The 20947-nt window shown below is 51.7% G+C and overlaps 2 protein-coding genes and 1 long non-coding RNA gene across 12 annotated transcripts in view; 2 read left to right on the top strand and 1 right to left on the bottom strand.

Annotated features, from left to right (window-relative positions):
* Positions 1–3137: 3137 nt before the first annotated feature.
* ATXN7L3 (ataxin 7 like 3) lies at positions 3138–11479 on the top strand. Of its 6 annotated transcripts, none has more exons than XM_037162140.2 (13): positions 3138–3600; positions 4931–5041; positions 5343–5475; positions 5677–5848; positions 6048–6145; positions 6333–6355; positions 6639–6705; positions 6857–6942; positions 7457–7525; positions 7800–7843; positions 8074–8145; positions 8238–8395; positions 8493–11479. In XM_037162140.2, the coding sequence occupies exons 2-13, from the start codon at positions 4991–4993 to the stop codon at positions 8639–8641; spliced, it is 1122 nt and encodes a 373-aa protein (XP_037018035.1). In that variant the 5' UTR covers positions 3138–3600; positions 4931–4990; the 3' UTR covers positions 8642–11479. The 6 variants fall into 6 exon arrangements, with proteins under 6 accessions (XP_037018035.1, XP_037018039.1, XP_037018040.1 ...); XM_037162144.2 differs by having other exon boundaries at positions 3139–3600; positions 6660–6705; XM_037162145.2 differs by having other exon boundaries at positions 3140–3600; positions 6914–6942.
* Positions 11184–15294, bottom strand: TMUB2 (transmembrane and ubiquitin like domain containing 2). Of its 3 annotated transcripts, none has more exons than XM_037162148.2 (3): positions 15188–15294; positions 12662–13225; positions 11184–12422 (listed from the first exon to the last, which is right to left on the bottom strand). In XM_037162148.2, exons 2-3 carry the CDS (start codon positions 13198–13200, stop codon positions 12056–12058), a joined length of 906 nt encoding a protein of 301 aa, XP_037018043.2. In that variant the 5' UTR covers positions 13201–13225; positions 15188–15294; the 3' UTR covers positions 11184–12055. The 3 variants fall into 3 exon arrangements, with proteins under 3 accessions (XP_037018043.2, XP_037018044.2, XP_037018042.2); XM_037162149.2 differs by having other exon boundaries at positions 15134–15241; XM_037162147.2 differs by lacking the exon at positions 15188–15294 and adding an exon at positions 14538–15127.
* A 104-nt stretch (positions 15295–15398) lies between these two features.
* Positions 15399–20947, top strand: part of LOC128626605 (uncharacterized) — a 45510-nt gene continuing 39961 nt past the window's right edge. For all 3 annotated transcript variants that reach the window (XR_008390579.1, XR_008390578.1, XR_008390577.1), the window contains exon 1: positions 15399–15655. This is a non-coding gene — a long non-coding RNA (uncharacterized LOC128626605). The remainder of the gene's footprint in view (positions 15656–20947) is intronic.

Raw genomic sequence — 20947 nt, 5'->3', positions numbered from 1 at the left:
TTCCACTTAAAAGATCACTTCCTGGCCCTGGCTGGATAGCTCAGTTGGTTAGAGCATTGTCCCAATATGCCAAGGTTGTGGGTTCAATACACAGTCAGGACATATACCAGGATCAACTAATGAATGCATGCGTAAGTGGGACAACACATCAATGTTTTTCTCCCTCTCTCTCTCAAATTAATAAATAAAATGAAATAAAGTATCACTTCCTCCAGGGAACCCTCCCCTCACCCCCTGACAAAAATGTCTCCATGCCATTTGTTTCTTCAATGGCCTGGATGTCGTCACATCAGGTAGCTGTAAGTTCCACTGGGACACGTATGTCTCTGTAACCCCAGAGCCTTACCCTGAGCCTAAAATAAGTGCAGTCCTTAGTGTTTATTGACTGGTGATAACTGTGGAGACTGGGCATGTGCCCAAAGAGGTCACCACCACAGAGCAGCCCAAGCCAAGTGCTGAATGAATTGTACGATCCCGTTGTAAAGGAATTTCATCTGAGGGTGGCCACAGGTGGGTAAGTAACAAAGCATTTAGGCAAACAGGGAGGAGACAGGAAGGCTTCCTGCGTATGTGTAAATTCCTTAGGGCAGGATTTACTGCGCATATTTAGAGACACATCAATGGAGTGGAGAATTCCTGATTCATGCTGTGCAGGTATCTGAAGGCCTGGCCTCACTCCTTTATTCTGGACCCAAGTTCAACTACTTCTATGAGTCCGCACCAGCTGATCCTATAGTAACTCCAACATAGTCCCAAATGAAGTTTGTCATTCTCCTGTATCCTCACATCTCATATTCCCCATCTTGGTTAAAGGTGTTTTCAGGGTCTCCCTTTCCCCTTTCCCCCATACACCTTAATCGATAATAAAAACCTACAGCCGCCCTGGCTGGTGTAGCTCAGTGGATTGAGCGCGGGCCTGCGAACCAGACAATCGCGGTTCGATTCCCAGTCAGGGCACATACCAGGGTTGCAGGCCAGTTCCCTGAAGGCCAGTTCCCAGCAGGGGACGCATGAAAGGCAACCATACATTGGTTTCTCTCCCTCTCTCCTTCCCTTCCCCTCTAAAGATAAATAAGTAAAATCTTTAAAAAAAAAAAAAACCTACAGCCTCTGTGCTGGCTGGTTGGCTCAGTTGGGGCATCATCCCATACACCAAAAGCTTGGGGGTTGGATTCCTAGTCAGGGCACATCTCTATTTTTCTCTTTCATCAATAAACATGTCCTCAGATGAGGACACCTGATGTGTCCTAAAATTAAGATTTTAATCATCTTATGATTAAAAAATCATAAGAAAAATGAATTTAAAAAAACCTACTGCTCCTAAGGCTGTACCCAGAGTCCACATTCCTGAGTGTTCTACCTAAAATGCAAGTCTGTTTGAATGATTACCTTGGCATATAGGTTTAAAGTCTGCAAATTCCTCAGTATACCCTTAGTCCTGTGTCGTCTGACCTACTCACCTCCTGCTGCTTTCCCACCCATTTCTATGTTCCAGCCAATCCCCAGACGGATCTATGTTCTGAAGCTTGCTGTTTAGGATGTCTAGTGCCTTCTTAGATTACCCTGACCTGGTTCATATCCCACTACAAGAAGCCTTTCCCAATCAACTCTTTTATCCTGGCCACCTGTCTCCTATGTATATCTCTCTTGTTTTTAACACCTGGTTTGGCTATTATTTTCCTACAGGTCTGTCTATACCACAAATTGTGAACTTGGGAAAGTACAATGGTCATATTTCATGTTTGCATTCCAGCATGGATAAGAATTCTTACAGAGCTCCAAAAGAACAACAGCTAAGATTTACTGGGCACACGCACTGAACTGAGTTTCACAAGCATTGACTTTTCAATCCTCGAAACAACCTAATGAGATAGGTACGATCATTATACCCAGTGACAACAGGAAACTGAGGCAACAACAGAGCCCATTTGCCCAAGTTCATTTATCAAGTACACAGATTTAAATTCAGATCTGATTCCTGGTCTTAACCACATAGTACTATGTACTCTAGAAATGTTTGCTAAAGATTAAGGGGCCAATAATGGTCCCAAAGTATATGACTCAAGACTTTCTTCCCCATTTAATCTTATCTTCTGAAGCGAGAGGGCTGTCATACACCCATTCCAGGACTCCAGGCACAAACTAACCGAGATGAAAGCCCCACTCTAGGTATCTATTGCGGCTGGGAGGCCCTTTCCTCCAAAATGTAAAGAGGGACTGTGAGAGTGGGCGGATATGGGCACACTCAGGAGAGTCGCTACGTCGGGGGAAGGGTCTGGCCCATGCCAGGCAGTCTCTCTAAGCCGTGGGGGCAGGGGGGCGGTCCAGCGTGGGTTCCGGAAGCAGGAAAGGCGAGCAGGTGTGGGATCTAAATTAGGATGAGGGCGGGGAGGACGCTCAGCTCAGAAGGGCATAGCTCGGCATCGCCCACAGCGGAGGACCCTCATCTCGGGAGTTTGTGGGTTCGCAGGCCTGGAGCGGGCTAACACCCGTCCAGAACAGAGGTTCCGACGAGCCCCTTCAGCTCCACAGATTCTTTTGCCCTGAGGTGCTAACTGCGCCCCACTTTAACTCTAGCCTCTTCCAGAAGTGGCTGCACGCTTCAGGATAAACCCCGCGGTGAAGGAGTTGGGGAAGGGGGAGAGCCGGGAGCCCCGAGGGAAGGGCGGGGGAGCTTGGGCCGGAAGACGTCCCAGACTCGGCTAGGAGCCGGCGCTCTCTTTAGACGCCACCCGCTGCCCCCGCCCCGGAGCCGGCCGGGACGGCTCAACGTCTCCGCCCCCAACGCACCGCGCACCTCACCTTGAACGCCGCCACACCCACCGCCATTCTATTGGGCCTGCCGAACCAAGGTGAGGCGACGATTGGTTAAGATGGCTCCCGAAGACCCCGCCCATATCCCCGCCCCCGTCCCCATCCGCCGGTACTTTGGCCGGCGGCGTGGCGTGGCGCCCCTCCTCCCCGCTCGGTCCCCGCCCCCTGGAGCAAATGCTGCCGAGCTGCGGCCGCGGGGCAGATGCACGCGCTCGGGCCCTTCTAGCAGGCGCGAGCCGTCTCTGGGCGCGCGAAAGCGAAAGAAGGAAGAGGAAGGGAGGGCGGGGGCGGGGTGTTGAAGAGGGGCGGGAGGAGGAAGAGGAGGAGGTTACAGCGCGCTCGCGCTTGGCCTCGAGCCCGCGCGGAGGGAGGGGGAGAGGGGCGCGCGCGCACGCTCGCGATCTCGCTAGCTCCATCCATCCATCCTTCGCTCGCGGCACGCGCGCGCGCTCCGGGCTCGCGCCGCACCCCCCGCCCGGGAGAGGCGGGCTGGAGTGGGGGGCGGGGGGAGGGACGCGCGGACGGCGCGCGGACTGCGCGCGGGCGGGGTGAGGTGAGGAGGAGGAGGCGGCGACGGGACGAGAAGGGAGGGGAAGGGGCCATGGCCGCCCGGTGAAGCGGCGAGGCGGGGGGGCGCTCCGACCCCCCGGCCCCGGGCCCCAGGCCCTGGGGAGAGGCGAGGACGGACCGACGGACATGGGGCTCCGGAGCAGCCGCCGCCGCCGCCGCCGCCGGAGGACGCGGCCCTGAGAGGCCGCCGGGCCCCGGCGCGGCCCCCCGGGCGGGGTGAGTACGGGACGGAGACGGACGGGGGAGGGGCCTGCGGGGGGCGGGGGGCGGGGCCCAAGGCGGGGCTTGGGCCCCCTCCCCCCAGGTCTGGGTCAGCGCCCCTTCCCCTCCCCCCGGGCCGACGCGGAAACGCCCGGCTTCCCCCGGCTTCCCGGCCCGGCCGGGGGCCCCCGCTCTCCCCCTGTCTGGGTCCCCCCCCTGGGCGGGGCAGGGCCGACCGGGGAGGGGGCGCGGGGCCTTTGTTAGGGAGCCAGGCCCCAGCCCCCGGGACAATAGAGACACCCTCCCGGACTCCTCTCCCCGGCCGGCCGGGGCTGTCGGCGGGTGGGGAAGGAGAGGGACCGGGACGTGTCCCACTCTGCCCACTCTCTAAGGGTCGGTCTGTCCCGGACCGGCGCCGGCCTCCGGTGGCTCTGCTCTCCTCCCCCCAGTCGGTATGATGCAGCAGCAGTGCCGCAGGGACGGGGGAAGAGCCGAGGCCCGGCCTCCTACCTTCCCCAGTGCCCCTGGCTCATTTGTCAGTCCCCACCCCACTCTAGGCCCGCTGCTCCTTAAACTCGTACCCACCGTTCAGAGGGGCCCCGGACTGTGGGCGCTGTTTTTGAATCCTTTGGTGGGGATTCTTGGACTTTGGGGCTCTTGGAAAGACTTCCGGGCAGGTCCTGAGGGAGGGAGGGTGGTTATCTAAGGGAAGAACAGGTAAGGGGAGTGCCCACTCCTGGCATGCCATCCTACCAGGCTGTACCCCCTCTTGTTCACGGTGACTGGAAATGCCCCTTTAGGGTTCTGTGGACTCCCCTCCTGGAGTGGCAGGCTTATTTCAAGGGAAGACAGTGGGGTGAAGGTTGTAGGGTCCTAGGGCCATTCCTACTTCTGGTAGCAGTACCCCCCCAAGTGGACATCCTGGCTGAAAGCAGAGGTGACTCTGAGGAGATCTTAGGAAGGGGGGGGCTGTATTTAGGAGTCTGTGCAGTTCTTTGCCACACCCTGTGGGGCCTTTAGAGTTCCTTCTCCTCCCCCTGCTGCATTGCACCATGGGTATCAAAGAGGGGTTTGAGTTTTGGGGACCTGGGGTAAGCTGTTGCCTCATGTAAACCTAGGCTCTGATCGTCAGTAGAGTCCAGGGCCTGAGTGAAGGCCTGGGGAGGACTAGGCCATCTTTGGGTTTCAGGCCCTGAAGGACCATCTAGACTTAGTGAGCCTAGGCCTGAGACAGGGGTATATCTTGATGCCAGGATAAGCTCTGGGCAGTGAGGTACAGAAGGGAGGTGGCGGGGTTTAGAGGTGCCTTGGACTCATACCAACACCCCCACCCCCCTGTGTGCAGCCGTGTTGCCGCCCGTTGTGCTATGAGCAGTCAGAGCGCCGTCTCCACAAGAGTTTACAAATGAAAATGGAGGAAATGTCTTTGTCTGGCCTGGATAACAGCAAACTAGAGGTGAGGGCTCCCCCACGTGTGCCTCTAGTTCTTTTTCTTGATGTCTCTACATCGCTATATCTGGCATCCACACCAAAGAGGAATTTGGGTAGTCAGCCCGATTCCTTAAAGGGAATAGGACCAGATGAAAAAGCCCAAGGATCAAGAAGAAGAAAGAAGGCGAAGTCAAGATGGGGGAAATGGCAAAGAAAGCATTATTTTTGGCCAGGGCCTGTTAGCTGGAGATTTGGTTGATGAGAGTTGCTTTCAGTCCCGGGCGGCTGTGACTCTGGTGACCGTGGACGTTCTCCCCTGCACCCAGGCCATCGCTCAGGAGATATACGCCGACCTGGTTGAGGATTCCTGTTTGGGATTCTGCTTTGAGGTACACCGGGCTGTCAAGTGTGGCTACTTCTTCCTGGACGACACGGATCCTGATAGCATGAAGGACTTTGGTGAGCTTCAGGGCTGAAGGAGGGCAGTCTGGCCCTGCCCTGGTTGCACTTAGAGGCTCCTCCTCGGGAAAACGCCTCCAGATGTAGAGCCTGGAGCTCCTGTGAGCTCAGGCTGGGAGTTGGAAGAGGCCATGGGGCACAGGTGGGAACAAAGTGAGGGTCCTCTGCTCACCCTGATCGCCACGCCTCTCCTATCCCCAGAGATCGTGGACCAGCCGGGGTTGGACATCTTTGGACAGGTTTTCAACCAATGGAAGAGCAAGGAGTGTGTTTGCCCCAATTGCAGCCGCAGCATTGCCGCTTCCCGCTTTGCTCCCCATCTGGAGAAGTGCCTAGGAATGGGTCGGAACAGCAGCCGAATTGCCAACCGCCGGTGAGGGCTTCGCCCCTGCTAGAACAAGAGCTGCTTGTCTTTTGCAGTCTGTACTGTGGTGTGGTCCCCTGGGGGCATTTGTAGGACATGCTGGGTGGGTCATGCTTGGCTCCAGATGTTCCACTATGTGGGGACAAGAGAGAGAGAGAGAGAGAGAGAGGTGGCAACCTTGGCCTTTTTCCTCTCCCCCTCTTGTCAGGATTGCCAACAGCAACAGTATGAACAAGTCTGAGAGTGACCAAGAAGATAATGATGACATCAATGACAATGACTGGTCCTACGGCTCAGAGAAGAAAGGTGTTTGGGGATCTGGGGAATCTTGGGGGGCAATGGGGTGAGGCGGGCCAGCAGGAATTGGGTATGTAACGATCACAAGTTATCTTGAGTGAGGAGGGAGATGTAGCTTTGTACTTTTCTTTCGGCGCTCTTAGATCAGATTGGGAACTTAAAGTGACCCTGCCCTTTATCCTTTTGTCCTACACAGCCAAGAAGAGAAAATCGGATAAGGTGAGAGCCGGGGCAAGCATGAGGGAAATTTGGGCGAAGGACAGATACCCTCCCCTTTGGGCAGGGAGTCCTCAAGTATCTTGACTCAAGTCTGAGGTCATTGGGTGCCTCTGGGTTTTGGGATGAGGGTGTCTGTGGTGGGCAGGAGGGCAGCAGAGGCCTGGGGGTGTTGGGGGAGGTGGACGTGGGTAAAAAGAGGAGGAATTTGAGGATGTTTCTTTGTCAAATCTTTTTTCCTTCCCTGGGTTCTCGGCTCCCCCTTATCGTTACCCTTTCTCCAAAGCTATGGTATCTCCCATTCCAGAACCCCAATTCCCCTCGAAGATCCAAGTCTTTAAAACACAAAAATGGTAAGTGGGGCTGGAATAACGTTAGTGATTCTAGCTGTGTTTTCTGGGACTGATTGCTGGAGGGCGGAGGTGGGAGGTTTGGGGGACAGGGGTATCGAGGGAGGGCCTGTGATCCTTCTGTCACCCCCACTTCCTCTCTGGTTATTTTCAGGGTTCTCTGTCTGTACCTCTGCATCAAACACCCTTCCCCTTCTTTTTTCTTCTTCAGGGGAACTTAGCAATTCGGATCCTTTTAAGGTGAGTGAGTAGCGGCTGCCCCTCTTAGGTCCCGCCTCATTTTCCTTGTGGTGGGTTGGATGGGATTAAGTAAAGGGGGTGAGGGGTCAGAATGCAGAGAGCGCTTAAGCACTTGATCGGGTGTTTAGATCTTGCATTGGAAAATTGCTAGGAAGTTTTGGGTTTTTTTTTTTAAGACTTTATTTATTTTTAGAGAGAAGGGGAGAAAGGGAGAAAGGGAGAGAAAACATCCATGTGCAAAAGAAACATTAATCTGTTGCCTCTTGCACCCCCCCCCCCAAGTGGGACGTGGCCCACAACCCAGATATGTGCCCTGATAGGTAATCGAACCAGCCCCCTTCCGGTTCACAGGCTGGCGCCCAGTCCACTGAGCCACACCTGCTAGGGTCTGCTGGGAAGTCTTAAGGCATCCTCCCTCACTTAGACTGGATTGAGAGGGACTGGTTCTCCACCCCATCCCTACCCTCCTCTTTGGCTGCTGCTGCTCTAACCTGTACCTCTGGTTCTCCCCCAGTATAACAACTCAACTGGGATCAGCTATGAGACCCTGGGACCTGAGGAGCTTCGTAGCCTGCTCACCACGGTGAGGGACCAGGGCAGGGGAGGCCTCTGGGATGGGGTGGAGCCACCAGCAGTGGGCAAGGCCCTAAAGGAGGAGGCTGGTGACGTAGCAGTCAGGGCCGTATAATTCTCTCTCTGGAACTAGGGTTCCTGGCCAGTGGTGACCTGGGACTTTCTGCCCTGGACACATTGGGACCATTTGTGCTTGTGCAATCTTGAATTTTACAGAATAAAACATTTAGTGTCTAGAGTAGGTTCCCCTCCATCCCTCCTTTCAGCTTATATTCCTCTTCCAGCAATGTGGGGTGATTTCTGAACACACCAAGAAGATGTGCACAAGGTGAGCTCAGAATCTAGAAAGGGGGCCAGGGGGCCGTCCTGCACACTCACCCAGGGTGTGGGTGGGGAGTACCCTGGACTTGAGCAATGGGACTCCCCTTTAATCTAGAGGCTCTCTGGTCATCCCTTCCCTGTTGTCTATCCCTTCTATCTCTGCTGAGGGGAGGGGCTTCACTCGAGTTCCTCAGACCCTTCTGCCTTGTCAGGGTCTGATCATTCTCTCCCTACCAGGTCCCTGCGCTGCCCCCAGCACACAGATGAGCAGCGGCGAGCCGTGCGGATTTACTTCCTTGGACCCTCAGCGTAAGTGACCTGCAAAAAGGGTGGTGGGTTGTGAAAGGTTAGGAAGATGATTGGCATCTGTAAAGCCCTTCTCTGGCCCCTCCCCTTTCTAGTGTCCTTCCAGAGGTGGAGAGTTCCCTGGATAATGACAGCTTTGACATGACTGACAGCCAGGCCCTGATCAGCCGGCTGCAGTGGGACGGCTCCTCTGATCTCTCACCCTCTGATTCAGGCTCCTCCAAGACGAGCGAGAATCAGGGATGGGGTCTAGGTAGGTGACCCATATGGGCCCGAAGCAAAGGAGGGGGGGCACCATGCGTTCTTCTGCCACAGCCCTGCCCTCACCCCTTGTGCATCTATCTGTTCAGGTACCAACAGTTCTGAGTCACGGAAAACGAAGAAAAAGAAATCCCATCTGAGCCTGGTAGGGACTACCTCCGGCCTAGGCTCCAACAAGAAGAAAAAGCCAAAGCCACCGGCACCCCCGACGCCCAGCATCTACGATGACATCAACTGACTTGGGTGCAAGGGATAGCCTTTGGCTAAGCAGAGCCCTCTCTCCCAACCCCCACCCAGGTGGCATAACCTGGCAAATGGACGGCTGCTGGGGGTCTGGGCTTGAGAAGCTTGGTGGGCCAGGCAGGCAGAGGATCCAATTATGCGCCCCTGGGGGGTGTCAGGGTCCTCTGCGACGGAGCACGACCCCTCGGCATGCAGGACTCAGACCTGGACATACTATGCCTTTGGACATAAGTTTGGTGGGGAGGCGGTTTTCATATTTATTCTGAGTTACTGGATGTCCAGCTAGGCCAGGGGCCTGACCTGGGCACGCTGCCAGGGCACTGCCTGCCCCCCACCCCAGGAACTGGACTAAGCCCTGCCGAGGAGCATTATGGCTACCCGGGAGGCTGTGGGTTAGAAGCTGAGCCTGGAGGGGGCCTCCCCCAGCCGCCCTCAGCAATGTGAATGGGTCCGGTGCTTGGAGCTGAGGGGCAGGGCTGGGCGTGTCCTGTCTGTGTGCAGAATCCTATCAAATGCCCCAAGTCCCAGGGGTAGGCAGGCACAGCAAGCTGTCTGCTGAGGTAGGCATCCAGAACTGCCGCCGCCTTCCCTGCCCCTCACAGGGGCAGCCCTTTCCCCTCAGTCCCCATGGGCCTCATCGGCAGCAGGAGCTGTCCTTTTGTTGGGTGCCAGGAAAGGGCCTCCAGCCTCTACAGCTTCAAAGAACGGGTTAGGGGAGGGTAGGAAGAGGGAGCTGTGTATCAAATAATGACTCCCCCTACCTTTTCTCCCTGACCCAGGGCTGGTGAGGAGTGGGGCCCCAAGGTGAGAGGGAACGGTGCTGCTTTATTTGAAATGTTTTCTTACCTCATTCCCTGCCCCAGGAAGGGGCTCAGCCTCACCCTCCTGGGGTGGCCCCATGTTCCTCCTGCCTACCCTGCCCCACTGCCCTTCCAGGGCAGCCCATGTTCCCAACTGCTGCTTGCTAACCCCCCTCTTTCACCTTGACCAGCTTCAGTTCCTCTCTCGATGCTCCTGCCTCCGAAGCCTGCCCTGTTTCCCCTTCCTTAGCCGCTTTTAAGTTATTTATTCTGTACTTGTGGTTTGGGGCTCTGAGGAAAATCCTGATCTTTTTACCTCTTCCCCTTTGCTAGGGAGTAGGGCAGGAAGAGAGGGTAGTCTCGTGCTCTGGGTTACCGTTGGAGAGGAAGGGGTGTCGTGTCTAGGCATTGCCCCTCTGGACTGTCACGCCAGTGTGCCCACCTGCCTGGTCTACATCCTGAAGAGATGTACCGTCCCACCTCCACGTGGGCACCATCACTCCCAGGAGCCGAGCTGGAGGAATGCAGTTGGGGCTGGGAGCAGAGCTGACTGTCACGGGTGGAGCTACCCTAAGCCAAGTTCTCTGGCATTTGCTGGATGTGTCCCCTGCCCTCCTCTCAGGAGGAGTTACCCCACATTGGGTAGCAAGTACCCAGGACTGGTTGGACCGATTTGGGTTAGGGGTCCTAGAGGGTTAAGGGAACAACAGGGGTGGGGTTGTAGCACCCTGTCTGGAACCCTGACCTCCCCCTGGGGTGGTTCTGCTTGTGGCTGAAGTCTGGTTACAAATTGGTTTTTAACCCAAGAATTGTGATTATTTTTTAAAAAAGCCAAACAGATTTTGGCAGGAGTTAGAATAAATCCTGGGGCCTGGGCTCCTCTGTTCTTGAACCTCCATAGTCTTCTCCCTCTGAGGGGAAGCCAGAGGGAAAGGAGGATCTCAGCTAGTCTCCAGCCTGCTTCCAAATGACCTCTTGGAAGTAGGTTGAAGGTGAAGGGAGGAAGGCCAGGGGCCATTCTTCCTTCTGAGAGGCAGCTGCAGTTCAGGCCCTAATATATACCCTTTCCCCCTTCTGGTTGGAGGAGGGAGAAGTGGGAAGTAGTTTGGGAACTGGTTTGTCCACATCCACTTCCCCATTGTTCCCCGGCCCACCCTCAGGGCAGAGCCCCCTGCCCAGGCTGGGTAAGAGGTGGGCTCGGTCCAGCAGGGACCCTGAGGGAACAAATCCCTTTCCTTCCTGGGAGAGTCTGCCCCCCTACCATGTAGTTTAACAGGGGCTAGGAGCTCCCCCACTCCCCTCCCTCTAACAGCAGGCTGTGTGGGTTTCAATTCCCATCCTTCCCAACCTGGCTAGGTGTCGTCCACCCTGTATCCTATCATGTGTCTGAGTGTGTGTGGGGGGGTTCTGTACTAATTTCCATGGCCGGTGGCTTTTCCTTCCATGCATCACTCCCCCCCGCATGCCCAGGGGCCACCCGCCTGGCATTACCGCATGCTGGGGTCATTGGGGGAGGGGGGGTGGGGCTCACGCTGTCCTGTGGTCTTGAGATTTTTATTTTTGCATATGTAATCCATCTTGTACAGGTAGCTAACTTTGTAAACGCTGTGTATTTCCCCTGCCCCCATGGCTGCTGGTGTAAATAAATTGCATCTCCCATTGGTAGCGGGGCCTACCCACCCTCATTACCATGTTGCTGGGGGCAAAGCCATTCTCTTAATACCACAGGAGGCTCCATAGCCACAAAATGGAACTTTATTCAGTCACAGACACTGCCCCACCCACCCCCATCCAAGGCCCCCAGAGGCAAGGGCCAGGGGCACAGTGCTCCATACTCAGCGCTCCTCCTTGGAGCTGGGCAGGGCAGGCCACTGGCCAAGGGCCAGAGCCATTTCTTGCATACAGCCTTAGGCCTAGGGTAGCAGCAGCTGTGGCCTGGCTTCTCCCAATGGTGGGGGCTTGGCTTTGTGCCCCAATCCCCTTCCTGACAGCTCTCTAAAGGACTATTAAAAAAAAAAAAAAAAAAAAGCAAAGTGCTTTGAAAAAAGGGGGAACAGTGGAAACTCCAGAACATAGAGGACACCCTATTCCTGCTAAAAGGGTAGAGGGAGAGGCAGCGAGGTGCCTACAGAGCAAGCTGACACCCTCTTCGTTCCTGTCCGTGCAATTTTAGTCTCAAAAGATGGATATTCCACTAAGGAACTGAGAGATACTCAAGGTTCCCTGCAGAAGTATGCAGGGGCCATACTGAGCTGCCCTGGCAGGTGGCCCTGGGCACTGAGGAACAAACATGCAGGACAATGGGAAGAGCTGGGTCACGGGCAGGAGGGAATCCTCAGAGCCCAGGCTCCCCACCCCACTGAGCTTCACCACCCAGCGTGGCTCTGAACTTCAGGGCCTTAAAAGTGAAGGACGATGACATCCTTGTTTCTACCTGAGTTGTGCTTACGCAGAGGGGATGTCTGTACCCTTATGGACATGAAGGGGCTGAAAAGGACCCACTGTATCCTTTCCACCCTTCTCTCCCAGGCCCTTGGGCCCTGGTCTGGCCAGGAAATAGAAGAGGCATAAAGAAGGAAGACCATGCCTTTCATTTTCTCCCTACATCCTTATCGTCCATACATCCCAAATACTAGGAAGCTGAAGAAGACAGTGACCCCCACCAGGGAGACAGTGGCAGGTGCTGTGAAGAACTGGCGGTAATTGATACGGAAGTACCAGACCACACCCAACAGCACCACAAACACAGGCACCATGAGGCTACCCACACTGACACCAAGGCTGGGGGACTCAGTGGCTGACGAAGGAGCCAGGGAGGCTGAGGGGCCTGGAACAGCTGACCCCGGGGGTGAGCGGTGGCAGTGAATCACACAGTTGTTGGTAATGTTCAGGGAACGCAGTGTTCGGGCTGGGTCCTGCAGCAGGCGGCCCTGGTAGATCAGTTTCATCTGGCTCTCTTGTCCAGGGAAGTGTTGACTGTAAGGATGAAAGAGAAGGAAAGACAGAGGGCAAGGACTGAGAAGACAAACAGGCCTGAACCAAAAAAGCAGGGCCATGGGGCAGAAAAATTGGGTGGTTTCAAGAAAATCTCACCCATTCCTAATAGGATGGGACCTGACAATTCCCCGCTGCCCCGTCTATACCAGCCTCCTCTGAGGCAACCAAAGGCCAGGGACATGGAGTATGACCAGCCTCCCCCTTTCCAGCTCACTAACCTTTTTAGGGTACCCACAGTATCTTCTGGCCTGGCCACAGCCAGCTCCTCGGTGTCATTGAGGAATTTGAGCCGTACATTGATGAGGCCGGGGTTGGGAGGCAAGGAGGTGCTATCCTCAGATCTCAGTGGAGCTTGTGGACTGCTGCTCTCCGGGCCCACGTGTCTTTTGGGCAGGCCTTGGATGTCAAGCAGATGCTCAAGGCTGGGCTCAATGCCACCCCCAGCTCCGGGCTCCACTGTGGGGTCTCCACCTTCTCCAGCCTCTTCAGCCTTCTCATCATTACCCTCTGATGGATGTGGGAGCTCAGTTGGCTCTGGGGTGCCTTGGCCCACCACCAGATGGTCCACATGCCCCAGGTGGAGGACAGATGTGTCGCCAGCTGACACAATAGTGCCCAGGAGCTGGTTGCTACTGCTGTCTGCTACATAGGTAGAGAGCCAAGCTAGGACCAAGGCTAGAATCAGCACCACCACACCTGCCACCACAGTCACCTCATTACCCACACCCTCAATAAGGGTGACATCAGACAGTTCCATGGCCTGGCTGTTGACCGGGTCCACACTGCAGGAACAAAGGGGGATAACATCAATAGGGCCTCTGGGGTTGCAACCTGATTTCAAGTTTGTTTAGGCTCTGACCTGAAAGAAAACGGAGTCCACTGTCCTGCGGAAGGGGAAACAAACCTTTGTAACCCCAAACCCCAACCTAGAGCTGATGATTTGCCCTTTACCTCTATGGTGAAACTATTCCAAGCTCCACACCCTTCCCCTCTCACATTCCAGCCCCCCAGTGTGCATGGGTTATTAAGAAAACCTTACAGCTTTGTTGCTGGTGCAACTGTTTGTTGCTTTTTCAGTAGGTGGGGAAAAACATCTGCTCCTTTGAGCCCTGAGTTTCGCTTGGACTTCTATATCATTCGATGAAGCAGCTACCCTCCTTTGAGGAGCCTCCAAGGTGGCCTCAGAGAGATCAGGAAGCCCTGTAGCATTTTATTCCAGGGCACTTTTGGAAGTAGAGTGCAACCACTCTTGCCAGACTGTCTCACTGAAAACCCTGTCTCACTCATGGTCACATATGTAGATCCAGATATCAAGAGCCAAAGAAAATTAATTTACCATCAAAAGCAGAGTCAGATCTCTCCAAAGGGACAAGAGTCAAAAAACCCCAGCGGCCCGGTAGAGGTCATCGGCAGACACTGCGCAGGAGACATTGTTTCTGCCTCCTCTCAAGCTCTCCTGGCAAGCTCTGGGGAGCAAAGTAGGCCAGGCACCAGGCACCAGGAACACTGCCCTCCTGGGTCAGTACAGGCTCCCAACTGAAAACCACCACCTGAGTGGAACGGATTTGGAAGGCTCCCAAAACAGCTGTCACAGTGCATAGCTCCGTCTCTCCTTTTGTACTGTGCAGGTTCTCCCTCAGCAGTTTCTTAGAAAGGCAAGGATCTCGGCTTGCTCCTTGGAGTACTTACCCTTTCCCTTGGAGAATTTGCTGCTTTCACTGCTGTCCCTGGGCAAATCCAGTCTAATGATTATCATTACCAGACTATTCTCACAGCAACTATAAAACTTCATTATATTCATCTACCTGTCCATCTCCCTCTACTAGACTCCTGTGAGACAAGGACCACGTGTATTTCTCTATGTACTGTAGTGCTCAGCATAATGCCAGAGTAGTTGCTCAAAGAATGTTTGTGGAACCTATCAAAATCTGCCTAGATTCCACATCCTTATGTAGTACATGGGTCCTTGAGTCAGGAAAAAAACAACAACTTGTAATCCTTGTCTTGCTTCTTTCTAGCTCTGTAACCTCGGACAGCTTTGCCTTGAAGCCTCGGCTTTCTCATCCATAAAATGGGGAGAAAAATAGTACCTACCTCATAAGGTTGTTTTGAAGATGCCGGGAAATCATCGAAGCAAAATACTTAAGCGGAGTGCCTGGCACATTGCAATTGCTCGATAAATAAATGGTAGCAATTACTTATTACACCCACAACTAACCCCGGATGGTAAGGAGGTTAATGTCATTAACCTCGATTTACAGAAAAGGAAACTGCAGCGAACAGAGGAGAAAAGCAAAGGCACAGACACAGGGGACCTTCGTGGGCCGGGGGCCTCAGGTCTCCCGCCTCAGAGGCCTTCGCGACCCACACCGCGCGGTGAGGGGGTGTCCCCTGCCTTTTCCGAGGCGAAGGCTCCGCTTTTGTGCAGTCCTATTCTCGCGGCTCTGCAGAAGGGGTCCGTGGGCCCATCCGAGCCGAAACGTTGCCTGGTGCCAGCTGCCGTACACAAGCCCACTTCTCCCAGTCGGTGAGGGGTAGAAACGGGTGAGGGGGGTCACAAACCATCCACACCCCTCAAACTTCGGGGCGGGGCCAGGGGCCTATGGGCGGTGCTTGAGTACGCGGGGAGTCATGGGAAATTAAGAGGGGCTTGACCAGTACTATGTCTCAATAGGGGAAGAGGTCCTCACCTGTAACGGCCAGACTAAGTGTTTTGACTTCGCCAGGACGGCCCATGGACTCACCTTTCCGTAGGGGCCGAAGAAGGGGCTGGCTACCCCCGATTCTGCCCAGGGTCCAGTCTCTTCCGGCTTCTCCAGGAAGCTGTTGAGCCAGAGGCAGGAAGTCCCGCCTCCGCGCCTTGCACTGATGATGCAAAGCTACGTAAGGCGGGCTGACGTAAACGTATTCTTTAAAAGGGACAGGTTTGTCAGCGGACGGAGGGGCGGAGTCACTGTTGGCGGGATCCGGGGCCTTGGGCCCCGCCCACTAGGCAGGGCCACGCCTAGTGGGCGGGGGCCGAGGAGCTTGGGCGTTGAGGGGCACGGCCAGAAGGGAGCTGAGGACCTCCCTTGAAAGGGGGCGTGGTGCCGGCTCTAGAAGATCTACCGGCCTAGAACACCTGGGCACAACTCCAGCAGCACTTTCGTCTTTCCAGCCTTGTTCCGGCCTCGTTCCAGACGCCTGGTTTGATAGGACTGTTACTGCTCCAGGTTAGTTGGGTCAGTAAGGACTAGTCTCTCTGACTTCCAAGAATTCAAGGATAGTCGGGAGACATACAGGGAGACAATTTAGTTACTACGCGGTGCTCCGAGAATGTGGGCCCACAACCTGGGAGGTTGTGGTACTTGGGTAAACTATGCAAGAAAGCATTTCAAACAAGGTACAGATTCAGCGCAGTTTTAGAGCACAAGAAAAGCAGGAGCCTCCTCCAGAAGGCTCAGTTTCTGAGAACTTATCATTTTTGCATTTAATTTTTTTCTAAAGATGTGCTGGGGCTTTATTGTTTTCTGGTGAACTATTGATTGAATCATGTGAATGATGCAGACAGGGGCAGACTCATAAGCGAAAAGCTCGGTGGTTTCCGCCAGCGGAACACACCGGTAGAACCAGCATTCGAATCAAGAATGACGCATAACTACTCACCTTCTTGTCCTCTTCCAGCCACTAATTTACAGAGTAGTCATTATGTAAACTTTTTTTTTTTTACTGATTTGAGAGAGAGAAACATTGATTTGTTGTTCCACTTATTTATTCATTCATTGGTGATTCTTGCATGTGCGGATGGGGGATCAAACCCACAACCTTGGCCTATCCGGATGATGCCCTAGCCAACTGCGCTACCTGACCAAAGCTAGTATTTATTCACTCTTCTGACTTCTGACACCATAGATTAGAAATATCTGTTGCTGTACTTGTATAAATAGAATCCAAAAGTATGTATGTACTCTTTGGTGTCTGGCTTTTTTTCTTTTTAAGTCTTTTTATTATGATAAAATATACACAAAAATTACTACTTGAACCATTTTAAGCGGCTCAATCAGTGGCATGAGGTACATTCGCAACGTTGTGCATCCATCACACTGTCCATTTCCTGCACCCACTCCTCCTCCTGCCTCTGTTCTAGGTATGTCATATAAGTGGAATCACACAATGTTTGTCTTTTTGTGTCTGGCTCCTTTCACTGAGCATGTTTTCCAGGGTCATTCATGTTGTAGACCATATCGAATTTCATTCCTTTTTAAGGCTGATTAGTATTCTTGTTATATGTATTTACCACATTTTCTTTATCCATTCATCTGTTAATAGACATGTGTGTTCTTTCCACCTTTGGGTTATTGTGAATAATGTGGCTATGAACGCTGATGTACAAGTATCTGAGTCGCTCTTTTCAATTCTTTTGTGTGGTTTCTTGTGTGTGTGTGTGTGTGGTTTCTTTTGATCAACAATATGTTCTTGAGATTGAAGGTATTGTCTTAATTTCTGCATATATGTACTTTTTGGGTTTAAAGCTTAGTGTTTTTATTTAGAATGACATAGGATGGGGCACAACATCCTATGGGGTACAGTAAACAGAAATTTGAAGAATGAGTAGAGATTTACCAAGCTGGGTTCCAAACAGAGAGAGTAGCAGGTTCAAGACCTCTCAAATATTTGAGGAAGTTTATAAACCAATAAATTGAACCACTGTTAATCCTTTTGGGTTTATTATATCCTAGGAAATGTGCTATATATTTATATGATTTTTTTAAAGGTTTTATTATTTTTAGAGAGGGGAAGAAGGGAAGGAGAAAGGAAAACATCAATGTATGGTTGCTTCTCGAGCGCCCCCTACTGGGGACCTGGTCCGCAACCCAGGCTTGTGCCCAGACTGCGAATCAAACAGGTGATCCTTTGGTTCACAGGCCTGCACTCACTCTGCTAACCTACTACCCCAGCCAGGGCCAGAAGTCTCTTTTTTCTCGTGTTTTTTAAAAATTATTCCAATATCCCTGAAATGTATTCCAATGCCTGCATGCATCAGGTACTTGTTAAAGATTTATTAAATGAATGATGAATGGATTCAGAGAAGTTGGGGGAAGAGATTGGGAATTTGAGAGAATTCTCTCATCTGCTAGTCAGCTGTAAAGTCCTTCTTAAGACTTTACAGCTGAGGAAAATGGATGGAAGAAGGAAGGATTGGCTAGGGATGAGATAATCTTGGAATGCTCAGCAGCTGGGATGAAGGGTTGGAAAAAGTGGAAGTTGAGTCTGACAAGAGGTATATTTTGTGAGTTCGTACAACAAAAGACAAGATGCAGCTAAGGGTATTTTGAAAGTGGGACTTTCAGGCTTTGGTTTGAGGTTGGGTGTTTTTCTCGAGAGGAAAGAAATAATTCTGCAGCTGGGACTATATTACTGCCCCAAACTGGTTCTCTTATTTTTTTTAACTTTAAAGAAAAAAACAATTTTATTTATTTATTTTCAGAGAGAGGGGAAAGGTGGGACAAAGAGAGGGAGAGAAACATCGATGTGTGGTTGCCTCTCACACGCACCCTACTGGGAACCTGGCCTACAACCCAGGCCTGTGTCCTGACTGGGAATAGAACCAGTCTCCACCCTTTGGTTCTCAGGCCAACACTCAATCCACTGAATGACACCAGCCAGGGCCAGACTGTTTTTTTAAATATAATAATAATTAAGTATAATAATATCAGAGTATTTTAATGGATCTTAACTCCACAGGACATTGTTCATAATGTAGTTTATGAGATGTTTATTTTTCTTAAACTGTTGAAATTAGGTGTTTTTATACCTTTGTGTACAATCAAGATGGCTATGGAATAGTGAATGTACTTATAAATTCTGGGATGCTGCCTTAACTAAATATGTGTATAGTAAATCTGTTTTATTAAAAAACTAAAAGTGCTTGGGGAGATAAGATCGATGGTGTTTAGGGTACAAACTTGTAATGTGTAGTGAAGAAGCCACTCTAATGCACAGTGTAATGAATACAGTCTATAGTATTGTACTGCAATGATGCAATACGATAAATATTCCTTCGATGGCAGTCACATTGCTATATATAAATGCATCAAAGTAACACACTGCATGTCTCATATTTACAAATTGTGATATATCAAATTTGTCAAATATAAAAATTTGAAGCCTGGCTGGTGTGGCTCAGTGGCCTGAGTGCTGGACTGTGAAACAAAGGGTCGCCAGTTCAATTCCCCATCAGGGCACATGTCTGGGTTGCATTGCAGGCCAGATCCCAGTAGGGGGCACGCAAGAGGCAACCACACATTGATGTCTCCCTCCCTCCCTCCCTCCCTCCCTTCCTTTCCCTCTCGAAAAATAAATTTAAAATCTTTTTTAAAAATTTAAGACAGAAAAAGTGCTCCTTTCCTAACCACTACTTGTTTCATGTTTGCCAAACCGGCAGGCCAGAGATTTTCAACCCACGTGCCGCAAGAATTTGTAAAACATGCAGTACCTGACTAGTCAGGGACACTGTACTCTGTTCCCTTAGACTGTCAAATAAAAAAACGACAGCAGCCAACACAACAATAGCCATCTGGTGTGAATGAATCAAAATTATATCTTTTTTTTTGTCAGATTGGCAAAAATATATTTTTTGGTGTGCTGCAAAATTTTAGTAATTAGTTTATGTGTGCCATGAAATGAAAAAGGTTGGAAATGGTTGCAATAGGCAACAGAGTGTCTGCTCCTTTAATTTGCATTAATTGGATTACCAGTGAGTTTGCACGTTTTTCATATTTCATCAACTAGTTTGTAAATTTACTCTTTGGGCCGTTTGCCTTTTCTTCCCTCATTTTTTTTTTTAATTTCACAAGAATCCACGGGTACCCTTCAGTAAAAAATTCAAATACAGACCATTAAAAGCCCTACCAGCACACTTCCCGTCCCCTGCCCAGAGGGAGAATTTTTGGATGCACACCTGCCTTCCTTGTCTTTTCCTGTTCCTTTTATTTTTTTGTTTTGTTTTGTTTTGTTTCTGCTGTACATACTGGATTCTGACCTGGTTTTTTTCCTCCTTAGCAATAGTCTTGCAAAATTTTCCAAAGCAATATGTATGCAATTCACTTGGAATCCCTTCTCAGTTCTTTCCTGCTGAGGGTACTACCGTGTGCAAGGGCTGAATTGTGTTTCATAGCATGGACTTGTGTACCACCTCCCACTGGCCAAGTGGTTGCAAGCAGTGCTGGGAGGAGATTCCCATATGCGCCAGCCTTTTGTGTAAGTGGGGAGCAGTGTTTAAGGGAGCTGTTAAACTGCCCACCAGAGAAGCGGCTTCCTTTCCCACCAACAGGATATGCAAGAACTTAGTTCTCCATAGCCTCACAGGCCTTGCATGTTATCAGTCTTTAAAATTTCCCCTAATCTAGTAGAATATCATACTGCTGTTTTAATTTGTACTCCCCTGATCGCTGGTGATGTTGACTATCATTCACTTAGATATTTAAGTGTCTGTTCTCTGCTAGTTGCTGTAGAGGCACCAAGTCAACAATGGTGGTAAAGACAGAGGTCATTCCTGCCCTGGCCTGATGGCTCATTTGGTTGGAGCGTTGTCCTGTGCACCAAGAGTTTGTGGGTTCGATCCTAGTTAGGGCACATACCTAGTTTACAGGTTCAGCTGCCCCCCCCCCGCATGAATGGGAAGCAGCCAATCCCTGTTTCTCTGTTACACTGACGTTTCTGTCCCCCCTACTTCCTCTCTAAAATCAATAAAAACATCCTTAGGTGAGGATTCAAGTAAACATATCACTCTTGCCCTCATAGATCAAGGGAATACCATCTTTTAGCTGTACCACATTTTTCAATATTTTTTGCCTTGTACATGGCAAGGCATGTTATTAATTCGGTGTTTCTGTAACACCAAATCTAAACTTTTTCTGTGTCCAGATCTAATCTTTTCTTTTATGCTTTTACATTGGAAAATCTTTTCTTAGCGCCCAGTAATATATAATCACATGTATCTTTTCTTTTCTTTATACGGGTATCTTCTTGTAGTTGTAAATATGGCAGAAAAAGCTGAGCTCTGTGAGGTGAGCCTGCAGTGGGGGAGCAGACAACTCAGCATCCTCCCTGGGACGGAGGCTCCCCGCTTGGTCCCAGGACCAGAGAGGCTTTCCCTCTCTCCCCTCGGGCTTTTGGCTCTGTGGCATTAAAGTGAAAATGTCCCGCAAGGAGAGGTTGCTGCTCTGCCTAAGGAGGTAAAAGCTTGTCTCTGTGTTGGTCAAAGCGCATCTCTGCAGATGCAACTCCATGGGGGAGGGGTGGCCGGCCACAGCGGCAGGAGGCCACCCCAGAGCTCCAAATGGTCAGGGCACGGGGGTCCCAGAGTCCCTCAGAAAAAGGACAGGTGTGCAGGCTGTTGGGAGCCCCTCCTTAATTCCCTCCAGAGGTGGGTACTGCAGGTTCAGGAGCTGGGAGGGGCCTTGTGTTGTTCTTACACCCCTTCTGCTATCACAAGAGTAACAGTTGCTCCATGCAGAAGAAAA

The sequence above is a fragment of the Artibeus jamaicensis genome, unplaced genomic scaffold (genome assembly GCF_021234435.1).
Source record: "Artibeus jamaicensis isolate MK-2021 breed Jamaican fruit bat unplaced genomic scaffold, CSHL_Jam_final contig_2259, whole genome shotgun sequence".
Lineage (NCBI taxonomy): Eukaryota > Metazoa > Chordata > Mammalia > Chiroptera > Phyllostomidae > Artibeus > Artibeus jamaicensis.
Note: the sequence above shows the minus strand (reverse complement) of the source record. Positions and strands in the feature narration are given on the sequence as shown.

What these genes read in the sequence shown, in the direction of transcription:
- ATXN7L3 (XM_037162140.2), top strand. Translation starts at nt 4,991, where the DNA reads ATGAAAATGGAGGAAATGTCTTTGTCTGGCCTGGATAACAGCAAACTA. An exon ending in AGCCGAATTGCCAACCGCCG is followed by an intron (nt 5,849 to 6,047) that starts GTGAGGGCTTCG and finishes CCCTCTTGTCAG; the next exon opens with GATTGCCAACAGCAACAGTA. An exon ending in GCAATTCGGATCCTTTTAAG is followed by an intron (nt 6,943 to 7,456) that starts GTGAGTGAGTAG and finishes GTTCTCCCCCAG; the next exon opens with TATAACAACTCAACTGGGAT.
- TMUB2 (XM_037162147.2), bottom strand. Translation starts at nt 14,572, where the DNA reads ATGATTTCCCGGCATCTTCAAAACAACCTTATGAG. An exon ending in CTTCAAAACAACCTTATGAG is followed by an intron (nt 13,226 to 14,537) that starts GTAGGTACTATT and finishes TTGTTCCTGCAG; the next exon opens with TGTGGACCCGGTCAACAGCC. An exon ending in ACTGTGGGTACCCTAAAAAG is followed by an intron (nt 12,423 to 12,661) that starts GTTAGTGAGCTG and finishes TCATCCTTACAG; the next exon opens with TCAACACTTCCCTGGACAAG.